The following is a 13,363-nucleotide window of genomic DNA, read 5'->3' as shown; positions in this document are numbered from 1 at the left end:
AGACATGATTTGATTTTTCAAGGGAAGCATGCAACATACTCTCTTGATGTAGAAGAACACTTTCACGATTTAAGATATTGTCTCGACTTGTTTCTCTTTGGTGAGGCTTCTCATGGACTGGACTCTGTGCTGTGCCTAGTGCCGCCAGATCTTGCAGTGAGACAGTGGTGAATGGGTTATCATTAGGCTGAGGTGCTTCAGACAGAGGTGTAGCTGGGCTGACAGGATCGTAGTCCATGTCCTGTTGTAACTGGGAAGAACTGTACACAGGGTTGCCTGATGGTATAGAATTGTAAGATGTGGACATATAGGAGCTGTAAATGGGGTGAGCCTGTGAGTGGGAGGACAGGTCCTCGATCTCTGGTGGAGATGCTGTGTAACTGTGAGGTGTTGGAGGGGGCAGGCTGGACTTAGGGGACTGGATCGCATCTGAAATCCGCCCATAGTTACTGCTGCTTACGCTGGTGAAAGGTGACGGATCTCTTGGAGAGTGGAGGGGTTGGGGATTTTTAACGGGTCGTGTGCTTTCAGCAAATAACATGTCTGCTGTATATGGATTCCTTTGGATGGTGTTGATGCGGCTGCCCGAGCTGTGAGCTGGCGGAGGTGTCTGTTGAGGTTGAGGAAGAGACAAGCCAAAGTCGCTGGGCAGAGCGTCAGATATGTTCCCAAACGGTGTTGTTGGTGTTGGGAGGAAGTTGGATAGCCCCCAGCCTTTCGGGCTCGTCTCAGCAGTAAGACCTTGAGAGGATGCTGCAAAAGATGCTGCCAAATCCTTCGACGAAGTCAGTTCTTGTGGAGAGAACAGAGGGGTTTTGGTGTGTGCTGACAAACTAGGTGTCCCCGCTGAGTACCGTGCAGGGGAGTAAGTGACAGGGACCTCTGTGGAGGATCTGGCCGAGCTGTCAAAGGGGTAAGGATTCTGCCCCATCGACATTGGTTTGTATGTGGGCTGGCTTGTGAAGGAGGCTTGTAATGGTGCCATCGGGTCCAGGAACTGTGGCATGGTGGTGTGCAGCGGGTGGCCGGGGTAATTTACCCCAGACAGGCCACCCAGGGACCGGGACGTCAGGTTGGCATGAGGGGACAGAGATGGTGAGAGGCCAAAACCTGAAAAACACAATAAAAACCTACAGATTTCATTGGCAATTCTTTGAATACCAAATCAGAATTAGTTCACTTCACCAGCAATCAAAAACTACAGAATTCTATGGCATTTCTTTCAATGACACATGAGAATTATTTTCCCTCCCAAATGACCAATCAAAATTACCGTATATGACCGACTATAAGTCGGAAATTTGATACCAGAAAAAGGAGCTAAATAATCGGACCCGACTTATAATTGAGTTCATTAATCTACCCCAACAATTCCAGAGGTCAGGTGAGTGAATCTGCCAGCCCAGCGAACTCAACTGGCAATGTTTACACTGGAAGCAGGAAGCATATACGTACTGACAACGTTTCCAAAGGTAAATGACATCGTGGGTCAAATAAAACAAAAAATATATAATTTTGTTGTTTGTCTTTTGTAAAATATATTTAATAATATAAACGTTAAATTAAATTTAATCAGATATTTTGATCACAACTATTTACTAACTTTGTTATCGATCGATAAATTTGGGCCACGTGACACGACTTGAAAGAAAGTTTCACGTAAAGTAAACTTTGTATTCTGTGGCAGTTTTGTGTGATGGTTTTGAAAAGTACTGTTAATAATTTAATAAATACTACAGATGATATTAATCAAGAAATTAAATCGAAGTCAAATATCTGTGTCACTCGATCAGTCTCGGTTGTACAGTAGCGTTCGCTCAATGCATCCCACACAATGCGTGTTCCCAACTGAACAGTTTTTAATACAAAAATATCATTTTGAAGCACATTTACAGAACTATTTACACATCATAATTTCCGCATCAAACATATTTGAATCTAGTAACATTTATATGATGTATTTTCAATCATAGTTGGTCTTTACACATACGCTCACTTTTTAAACAAAGTCGAAAAACATTTCACACAACACAACCTTTCTTGGTTATGTCAGGCTTCTGTTGATTGGCCTTTCATTTTATCATTAGCCAATCGGAAATCTGCACTCAAAATAAACAAGTTTCAGGTATTGAACATGCTTGAACATGCTTTTACAAAAGATAACAAACACGTGTTTACATTAGTCATGTTAAAGTGTTGAACAGTCATGACGTCGATCTAGCCAATACCGATACATACGGGGGAAAGGGGTCGACTTATATTTGAGTTACATGGTTTTGGCAAGAATTTAGAGGGTTGAATAATGTAATTTTCTGAATAAAATTGATATTTTATACTTATCCTGACTCATGGGGTAAGCCCTCCCATCCTCCCCACATAACACTTTGGATTTCCCTGAAAATTCAAGTGTTGGGCTCGCTATATAAGGAGAGAGTGAGGCATGTGGCGGGAAGTGGCGCCCTCGTTCCCGCGCAAAGGAGTGGGATGGAGATCACTCTTGGTGAGTACTAATTAGTGATTTTACATTGAAGGGAGCTTCAATTGGGAGATACAAGTGTTCCACTGTGTTCGCAAGAAGAAGAAGACAAGCAAAAGAGCATGAGTCAGGATAAGTATAAAATATCAATTTTATTCAGAAAATTACATATTTTTCCTTATCCTGACTCATACTTTGGATTTAGATAATTAATTATTTGATAACTGTAATAACTGTAATAACCCCTATGGGAACTTCATAAAGGCACCGAATTGATAAATTCCTGCTGTTAAACTTATCAGCTGCCATATATGGGTTACTACAATATATATATATTATGATAAACATAAATAAAGTATTTACAACATGAATACTATGCTTAAGACTAAGATAGGCTTAAGCTTGATAATATAATAGCATAAACTTCATAGAGTTGTTAGCTAATGATATTATTATGATATAATAAACATAGTACTGAGCTTAAGATTGTGATTGAACTTAAGCTAAAATATATAATAGCATAAACTTCATGGAGTTATTAGCTATATAGTACTGTTGTGAAATAAGCAGTAAAAATCTCGTAAGATTGACTTATCTTCTCCGAGGGACTGTCAACTGCTGAGCGAGGACCATGGGACCGAAATGGTGAATGCCTGAGACGTCCTCGGTGGTGATATCTCTCAGATAGTGGTTGGCAAACACCATATCAGATCTCCAGAAACAGCCCTCCATGATGGTATTCAAAGAGCAATTGCCGTGTAGAGCAAGTGTTGAAGCTAGCGCTCTAATTTCATGTGGATTAGATGCTCTTGGAGGGTCGAGTCCTGCAGCCTTGTAGGCACGTGAGTATGACAGTCCTGATCCATATCGAGATAGTTGTACGCGAGACTTCAGTCTGTGTAGCTGTCGATAGAGGGATGAATAATCGTTTGAGTTTATGTCACCGGATTGGAACGCCAGTGAGATATATTTTCAGTGCTCTGACTGGGCATAATGATAGATCCAGTGTATCATGAGGTCCGAGAATTGATGAGAGAGCTGGGGCGTGAATAATCTGTCTGGTTGACCTGGCAACTGGTTCTTGGCGATGAAATCCCAGCGTAGTCCCATATGCACGATGTTGTGATTGTCATCAAAGCGTGTTCTCTCGTAATCTAGTGCGTGAATTTCTGACATCCTGGCTGCTGTTGCTAGGGATAACAGGAACAAAGTTTTCTGTGTCAGAAATTCGAATGATGTTGATTCCAGTGGTTCATATGCCTCACTTGTGAGGTGTTGGAGCACTATATTTAGATCTAATGCTGGAGCCCGAAACCTCTGTTTCTGATCCTCCAATCGGAATGCACATAGTAAGGCGAGCAACTCTGGGGTTTTCGTCAGCTTGACACCCGTTCTCATAGTTATGACAGAGCTTAAAGCTGCGAGATATGTTGATAATGTTGAGCCTTTTAGATGTTTAGTCTGACGTAGGTAAAATAAGTAGTCAGCCACTTCTTTGCAGCATAATTTTCAAAACTGTGCCACTTGTCATCGTACAAGTTGCGAGTGGAGTTACGTAAGGCAAGCGTGACTGCTTTCACCGCTCTGGCTGAATAACCTCTCTTGTTTAGACACGCCTTAATACAGTCCATACGTGAAGTTGGAATGCTTCTGGCTTTCCGTGCGCTTGTTTGGTGTGAGGATGTATTAGTAGATTCGAGCGCTTTGGAAGTTGTAGTATTGGTTGTCCGATTTCTTGAATAAGAGTTGGAAACCACGTTCTCGCTGGCCAGTAGGGCGTGACCAAAATCATTTGGAGGCTCCGAGTTTGCCTGATTTTCTGTAACACCTGTGGGATTAACGCTGACGGCAGGGAACGCGTATGCGTTGAGTTCTTCCCACGATATGCTTAGTGCGTCCGTTGCCCATGCTAGTGGGTCTGGGACTGGTGATACGAATGTTGTCAGCTGATTGTTGAAGCGAGTGGCAAATAGGTCTATTAGTGGAGCTCCTATTTTCTTGATAATTTGTGCGAATATCTCTGTATGGAGCATCCATTCTGTCGGCGATGGTAGGTGTGGCCAAGAGAGAGCGTCTGCTATTACATTCTTTGTCAATGTGACATGCTCTGACATGTATGTTGAGATTGTCGATTAGATCAAACAATTGAAAACATAGAGTCAATAGGTTCGGGGACCTGGTTGAGCCTTCACATAAAACGCCACTGTTGAATCGTCTGTGTGAATCATCAATTTGGCATTCTTTAGTAAGTTGCTCCAATGATGTATGGCGTTTACTACTGCTTGCATTTCTAGCAAGTTTATGTGTAGTATGCTCTCTTGTTGGCTCCATAACCCTGATGCCGTCCTGTTGGCGAGGTGTGCTTCCCAACCTTGGAGCGACGCGTCTACATAGAGATGTGTTTTCAATTCCGGCTCTATTAAACAGATTCCATCGCAAACATTCGATCACTTGGTCCACCATAGTAGGTGAGGTTTGACGTGATTCGGTAGACTGAATGGTTGAGGGTCGTCGAGATGAGAGTTGGTGAGGACCTGTAACGGACGTAACTGTAGTCTGCCTCTGACTGTCATGTCTTGAGCTGACGTGAGTAGACCCAACAGGCTCTGCCATTGTCGTAGCGGTAGCGGAGAGAGTAAGGCTTGAGGGATTATCTGTTGGATCTTGATCCATCGGTCCTCCGGTACGACGATACGATTCTGCGCCGTGAGAAATCGAATGCCTAGAAATTGCAGATCTTGCGTAGGTTCTAGGTCCAACTTGAGTAGATTTACTAACCATCCTAGCTGTGTTAGTAGCTTGATGATGAAGTTTAACTTTAGTCTGAGACGCTGTGGATCTGGATCCACTTGTATCCCGTCGTCGAGGTAGAATGCACTGCGTAGACCTTGACGATGTAGGTAAGAGACGATAGGTTTCGGCCACTCTTGTAAATAACCAGGGGCCGATGAGATTCGAAGGTAGTACTTTCCATTGGTAATGCAGCCCGCCTAGTGTAAACCGAAGGTATTTCCTGGAGTCGGGATGTATTGGGATGTGTAGATATCGTCCTTGCAGATCTATGCTGGCCATGTAGTCTCTGGGACGAATTAAGTGCCGTAGTTGTGGTAAGTGTATCATGCGAAACGCTGGCGGTTTGCGTAGATAGTCTCTGTTGAACGTGCTCATATTGTAGATGAGACGAAACTTTTCTTTGGAATTTTTCTTGGGCACTAGGAAAACTGGGGAGTAGAAGCCTGGTTCGATGTTTACTTGGTCCAGTACTTCTATGGCCTGCTTGGTTAGGAGCGTTGATACCGCTTCTCTTAACTTTGGTAGTTGTAGAGCCTGGAAGTCGAACCTCGGAGGGATGACTGTCAGCGGCGGCGTGGCCTGTAGTTGTATGCGATATCCGTGCTGTAGGATGTTGGAGTCATATGGATCCTCTAGGAATCCCCAGTTTTCCCAGTGCAGTTGAAGGCGTCCACCCACTTGAGATGGTTGTACTGGAACGGCTGGGGGTGGAAGATTCCAGTCGTTCCGAACCTGTCCTTCATCGTCTATAATTGTGGGAGCCTCTGGATGACCTGCCTCTTCCCGATGCTCCTCTGTAATTGCCGTATGGGCGGCGAAAAGACTCTTTCGCTCCTCTTACACTAGCCATCCTCCTGTCCCGTGCTCTCTGTAGACCGGAGAACTTCGATTTGCCTGAGTACCTCTGCGAAGTTTTTGTCTGATGACGCTTGCTAGCGTATCCATAGACTTTATCATGAGTACCTCTCTTGAGTCTTTAGAGACTTCTTTAGAGACTTTGTCTATGTTACCACTGAAGATGGACGGTGAAGACCACGGGGCTGTGTAGAGTGGCGCGGTGAAGTGATCACCCCAATTACAGGTGGCGAGGAGACCTTGACGACGAGCCATAGTAGTAGCTGCGGATAGTGCTGTTAAGTGATCCGTAAGGAACTGCTGGTCCTTCTTCTGCATGAGGAGGGCCGAGTAAATCATTCTATCATCCTCAGATGTAGAGTCTCTGAACTTCGTGAGGAGAGTTTCGTTGACTGTTCTTGATCTGTTCAGACCAAAAAACATCCTCCTTGATATGGTTTCCATCTGGGCTAGCTTGCGGTCATCTATTCTGTAAGTCTTGGACTTGGCATCGCTGATCATCTTATAGTTATCATCGATATCTTGAGCCTTGTAAAAGGAGTCCATGTTGTGACCTACAAACTTGTTAGCGTTGAAATGCGGCACATGAGGTGTCTGTGATTTCGTGGCTTTACTAAAGGCTGTATCCAGATTAGCTGGCACCGCTGCTATCGGGTCAATCGGGGGTAAGGTGATTGTGTCAGCATCGTCTTCCTTCATAAGATATGTGTGGGCTGAGTTCTCGTTCTTAGAAAGTTCCAGACTATTCACCATCCATGAAGATACCATCTTCATCTTCAGACATCGGGTCACAGATAATGTGTTGATGCTCCTCCGATAGTGACTGAGGTGGAGTCCTTGATGATCTGTACGTGGATGGACAAGGTGATCGATGAGGCGATCGATAAGGAGATCGGCGAGTGGAATGATGTGGTGAACGGACTGATGAGTGGCGTCTATAAGGTGACCTTCGCGGAGACTTCCTTGGCGAACGCTGGTAGCTTTGCGAAGCTCTCGGTGATTCTCTTAACCCCCTGGATGCCACAGGGACATATATGTCCTTCCCCTTCAACCCTCAATTTCAAGTCCAATAAAAATCAAAATATCCCACGCACACAAATACACTTCACAGTTTCGAATTCTGCGGGAAATTTCCTGTTTCTTGATAACACCCACAAGTATTTTAGACAAAGCTCAAGTGCTGAAAATGACCTTTCAAAATTGGCTTCATCGAAAATGTCGCCATTTTGGACACAGCACTAAATCGCGATTCAAAGCGTTATTTGCTGTATGTTTTGAAACGTGAAAATCGGATAATTACTGGGAGTATTGAATTTCAAAAATAACATATTTATGATCACTGATATCAGTTTTACATGAAATCGCTAATTATAATTCTGAAACGTTGCCGGTGAATCTAGAATCGGTTGGGATGTTTTCGAAAATGCACTTACACGAGCACCGTAGAGCGCTTTCCGCCATATTGGATAGTGTTTACAAAATCACGCTTGGCGAATGCCGGTATTGAGACGCCTATTACATCACGTATATTTCATATTCAGCTTCGAAAAATGCATCACTGAATTCCCCATACATTTTAGAATCAAATTGCAACTGGTCTGTGTCACCAATGATAACTGTCTAGATAAAATGAGACGAAACATATTGGGTGTGAAAACGAACGCTGTGCTTGAAAGACTGCGTTAGTCTGAAATGTAAACAAAGACAAATTCTGATTTACACTGCGTAGCATTTTCTGAAATTTTTCAACATTCATCCATCTATTCATTGCTTGCAATGGCTCAATACCTTTGGAATATGCATGGAAAGAGTATCGTAGCAAGAAATGGGAAATTATAAATAGATACAATGCAATGATTTGATAATTCATAAGAAAGTGTCAAAGTTTCTGTGCAGCGTGACGCCATGACTGACGCCAAATCACGCAAAACGACAACGGTAATTATCTGCATTTCTGGCCTTTTCTCTTACTTATAGTGAAAACGATAAAAACATATAACAATACACAGATAGTCAGAATCATTCTGATTACTTACATGTCATATTTATGTACAAACGATCCCTGAATCAATGGAAGGGTCCTCGCAAAATCCTGTGTACCCTTGTCAGCAAAGCCGCCATTTTGTAAGAACTCGGTCAGCGGTAGTGATGTCATCACGTCAACATTGTTGTACATATTAGGCAATTTCTTTGAGGTGAAGGTCGGTTGAACAAGAGTAAACACAATCGCCATATCCTTCCGATTACACTGTCAGTATTATGGTGTATATTTTGCGTATTAGTTCAGATACTTTTTCATGAAACTGACTTCAGTATCTACATTTAGCCTTGTTCAATATCATATCATACGTGCATATAGGGTTTACGGTGTTATATTCTTTGAAAGTTTTTGATTGTTTGAATCATATTTGCATAAGAAATTGACATATTTAGTGCAATACACCATATTCGAAACCTTTACACAAGTGTTAGAAGATCAAACGTAGCAATAACTGCAACTACTTTAGTTCCTATGATGTACAATATTAACTCTTTTTTTTACTAATATTGCAATTTCATATGAACAGGTTCATGAAAGTTGATTTAATTCAACCTTATATGTAAAACTGATAAAATTAATGACAATGATTTATATATGGTATGAAATGTATATGCACACATATTTAAAGGAATTGTCTTGTTCATTGCATAATTTTGTGTCGTTTTATAGACAAAAGAATTATGCATATTGATTGGCAAGGTGCGCGTTTGTTGGAAACGTTTTATGATTCTCTATCATTGTTTTCGATAATATATTCAATTCATATTCGATTAAATAATATTGTGATGACAGGATATCAAACTGTAACTACATTTATAGGAAAATTGTTGAAAAATATATATACCATCTCATGTGTTAATTCTGACAAATCTTACATCCATATTCTAATATATAGTTCCATATATAAAAAGCTATCTTTTTGCATCTTTCATTGCATACGTATAAAGAGAAATAGCGATATCAAACTGTAACTACATTTATAGGAAAATTGTTGAAAAATATATATACCATCTCATGTGTTAATTCGGACAAATCTTACATCCATATTCTAATATATAGTTCCATATATAAAAAGCTATCTTTTTGCATCTTTCATTGCATACGTATAAAGAGAAATAGCGACATAATCATAAACAAACAAAATTCTTATCCCAAACAAAATATTCGGGTGTTGTGAAATATTATTCTTATTTACGTTACATTGATGCCAAACAGGTGCGCGTGTTGTTCACAAAAAGATACGCTGTCAAACCGTCTAATTGTTGATATATTCAGGACACTATTTAAATGGAAAAATCAGTCATTTTATGTTTTGTCTAAAGAGTGTTAAATTCTGACATAGAAGTTTAGCCCTTTTATACAATTAATGGAAATTAAGTGACATATATACTAATCAGCATACCAATGTCGTCCTTTTCCGACGTCGCAAAATGCATAAAACAAGCAATGACGTCAACTAAAATGTTGTATTATTTTCAGCAGTTTCATTACATTCGAAGATATGGCTAGTATTCTGGTAATAACGATGCAAAATTAGTCAAAATACATCTACACAAACAGGAGAATATGGGAATCTAAGAACTAACTTGTATATCGGATAGGGCCATTCAAATCGCAATTACATGCTTTCACATGTAGCACGTTGTCATCTTTTCTTATAAACTGTGAAACTACCAAAGCGTATCCGCTCACATTGGGGAACTTTGAATTGGAATAGTTTGGTTCACCGTGAACAAAAAATAACGAAAATATAGCGTCCGTATCCACAACAAATTCTCTCCATGTGAACTGAGTTACATTGACCTAGTGTTACGCATAACGGAGTTATGCCCCCTTATCATTATACGTGTATGACATCTCTGTCGTTGTCTGACGTCATAGAAGAAAATCCATTTTTGACATTTATTGCGAGTAATTTTTAATGTTGAGCGTATAATGTTATGCATAAGCACATAAATCCAATTCATATACACTTATGTCGTTCAGATATCAGGCTGTATTTTCTTAGCTCACTCTTTCGGAAAGATGCCAAAATAAAAATTCAGAAGTAGCACAGTGCTTTTATCGGTCTTGTGATAAAAAGCGGAGAAATTTACTGTTTTTTAACGCATAACAAAAATTTGGACAACATTTAGCAAGGTCTATTTCTCAAACCGCAGAGGTTGTTGCACTTACATTTATACCAACGGATAGGAAATTTAATATTCTACATTTCTGTGTAATTTTATAGCCGTACGTAGATCCAGCACCACGCGAGCGCAATTCTCGCACAACGTTCACTTTTCAAAGCATATGAAAATGTGCGCCTGAAAAAAATCTCGGCAGCCAGGGGGTTAAAGATCTTCTAGATGAGGATGACTTGGAGCCACTTAACCTTCGTGAAGGTTGAAAGTCTGAGTCGGAATCATGGGATGAGAGGATCTTGCTTCGCGAACGTCCTCTCTCATCAAGGTCCGACGTAGGTGATACAGACATCCTCCGTGAAGCCTTCCGTGACTGCTAAGGATCGGGGTCCTTCGTGCAGGCGGGCTGGGTCGCCCTTCGCGGAGGCTTAGAGACGGGCTGGGTCGCCCTACGCGGAGACGTGCAAACGGGCTGGGTCGCCCTACACGGAGGTATGGGGGTGAGCTGGGTCGCCCGTGGCTCTAAAGGCCTCCGAAGACCGTAGCGATCTTCCATAATTTTCATGATGTGGTTCATCAGGTCGTCTGGGACGGTCTGCGCTGAAGCAGTTGCTGCCTTCTCTACGCTGGTACCGACGGGACCCTCAGGACGATTCTCTGACATCAGTGTAGGTGCCTCAGCCTGCGTGCTAATCTGCGCTGAAGTTATAGTTGCCGACACTGGCCGCTTCTTCCGCCGTACATCTGGAATGATGATCGGATCATCATCATCAAACAGGCCCAACTCTGCAACGGGAACAATCTCGGCTGAGAAAGTACTGCTGGACTTCGATGATTTCCCCTGCGACGTGGATGTAGCCCTGGGGGTGCGGAGTCTGCGTTGTGACGACGTGGAAGCCCTCCTAGTCTTTGGCTGCGACGATGGGATGTCCGGGGATGCAGGTCGCTTCTTGGAGGTAGCGGACTCGTCCCCACCCCTCTCCTCGAGGTAACTCTAGCGGAACACCAGAAGGGAGGGGGTCGTCCGACAACAGTTGACAGGGTAAGGGCTCTGGTGTATTAGCCATGGATAAAATGCGTTTACGTGACCTATCTGCTGCGCGTCTCAAGACGCATAATAAATATTTATCAAAGGCAGAATTGGATAATTTAATACAATAATTGCAACGTGAAACAGTAGAGCATGGCGTAGTACAACTAGGGCATATTAAATGCGGGTCAGCAGCAGAAAAACGTAATTTACAAATGCTGCAGATTTTCATCAACGCAATCTATCTGAACAAACACGGAGTCCCGTGAATAAACAGTAGAAACACGAATAAATATCAATGCATTATGTTGAAGGATACTAGCTACACCTCTATAGAAGTCCATGAGAGGTAAATAACTAAGAATAAACAAAGGATATAGTGTGTAGGGAGACACAGGCGCTCTCACATCCTGCTCACTGGGCGGCGAAGGAGAAAGAGTGAGGCATGTGGCGGGAAGTGGCGCCCTCGTTCCCACGCGCAAAGGAGTCGGATCGAGATAACTCTTGGTGAGTACTAATTAGTGATTTTACATTGAAGGGAGCTTCAATTGGGAGATACAAGTGTTCCACTGTGTTCGCAAGAAGAAGAAGACAAGCAAAAGAGCATGAGTCAGGATAATGAAAAATATGACCTATTTCTGCTACATGGGATTGTCTATCCCATGTTTGATATTATGACTAAATCCCACTATATGGGATCTAGATTCCATAGAGGAGGAACAGATCTAGACAATTCCATGATTGAAATCCCACTATATTGGGTCTAGACTCCATTGACGAGGAACAGATCTGGACAATTCCATGACTGATATTATGACTAAATCCCACTACATGGTGTCTAGACTCCATAGAGGAGGAACAGATCTAGACAATTCCATGACTGAAATCCCACTATATGGGTCTAGACTCCATAGAGGAGGAACAGATCTGGACAATTACATGACTGATATTATGACTAAATCCCACTATATGGGATCTAGATTCCATAGAGGAGGAACAGATCTAGACAATTCCATGATTGAAATCCCACTCTATGGGGTCTGGACTCCATAGAGGAGGAACAGATCTAGACAATTCCATGACTGATATTATGACTAATATCCCACTATATGGTGTCTAGACACCATAGAGGAGGAACAGATCTAGACAATTCCATGATTGAAATCCCACTATATGGGTCTAGACTCCATAGAGGAGGAACAGATCTGGACAATTCCATGACTGATATTATGACTAATATCCCACTATATGGGGTCTAGACTCCATAGAGGAGGAACAGATCTAGACAATTCCATGATTGAAATCCCACTATATGGTGTCTAGACTCCATAGAGGAGGAACAGATCTGGACAATTCCATGATTGAAATCCCACTATATGGGTCTAGACTCCATAGAGGAGGAACAGATCTAGACAATTCCATGACTGATATTATGACTAAATCCCACTATATGGGTCTAGACTCCATAGAGGAGGAACAGATCTAGACAATCCCATGACTGATATTATGACTAAATCCCACTACATGGGTCTAGACTCCATAGAGGAGGAACAGATCTAGACAATTTCATGATTGAAATCCCACTATATGGGGTCTAGACTCCATAGAGGAGGAACAGATCTGGACAATTCCATGATTGAAATCCCACTATATGGGGTCTAGACTCCATAGAGGAGGAACAGATCTGGACAATTCCATGATTGAAATCCCACTATATGGGTCTAGACTCCATAGAGGAGGAGCAGATCTGGACAATTCCATGATTGAAATCCCACTATATGGGGTCTAGACTCCATAGAGGAGGAACAGATCTGGACAATTCCATGATTGAAATCCAACTATATGGGTCTAGACTCCATAGAGGAGGAACAGATCTGGACAATTCCATGATTGAAATCCCACTATATGGGTCTAGACTCCATAGAGGAGGAACAGATCTAGACAATTCCATGACTGATATTATGACTAAATCCCACTATATGGGTCTAGACTCCATAGAGGAGGAACAGATCTAGACAATTCCATGACTGATATTATGACTAAAT

General features: G+C 42.0%; 1 protein-coding gene across 1 annotated transcript in view; it reads right to left on the bottom strand.

Annotated features, from left to right (window-relative positions):
- LOC124286770 overlaps window positions 1–13,363 on the bottom strand; it is a 44,709-nt gene that overhangs the window by 19,160 nt on the left and 12,186 nt on the right. Inside the window, 1 exon segment of the mRNA XM_046723205.1 lies at window positions 2–1,110. Within this exon segment, the coding sequence (XP_046579161.1) occupies window positions 2–1,110 (1,109 nt within the window).

The sequence above is a fragment of the Haliotis rubra genome, unplaced genomic scaffold (assembly GCF_003918875.1).
Source record: "Haliotis rubra isolate DU_JTF1 unplaced genomic scaffold, ASM391887v1 Scf390, whole genome shotgun sequence".
Classification (NCBI taxonomy): Eukaryota; Metazoa; Mollusca; class Gastropoda; order Lepetellida; family Haliotidae; genus Haliotis; species Haliotis rubra.
The sequence above is the reverse complement of the archived record's forward strand: the minus strand, read 5'-3'. Positions and strand labels throughout refer to the sequence as shown.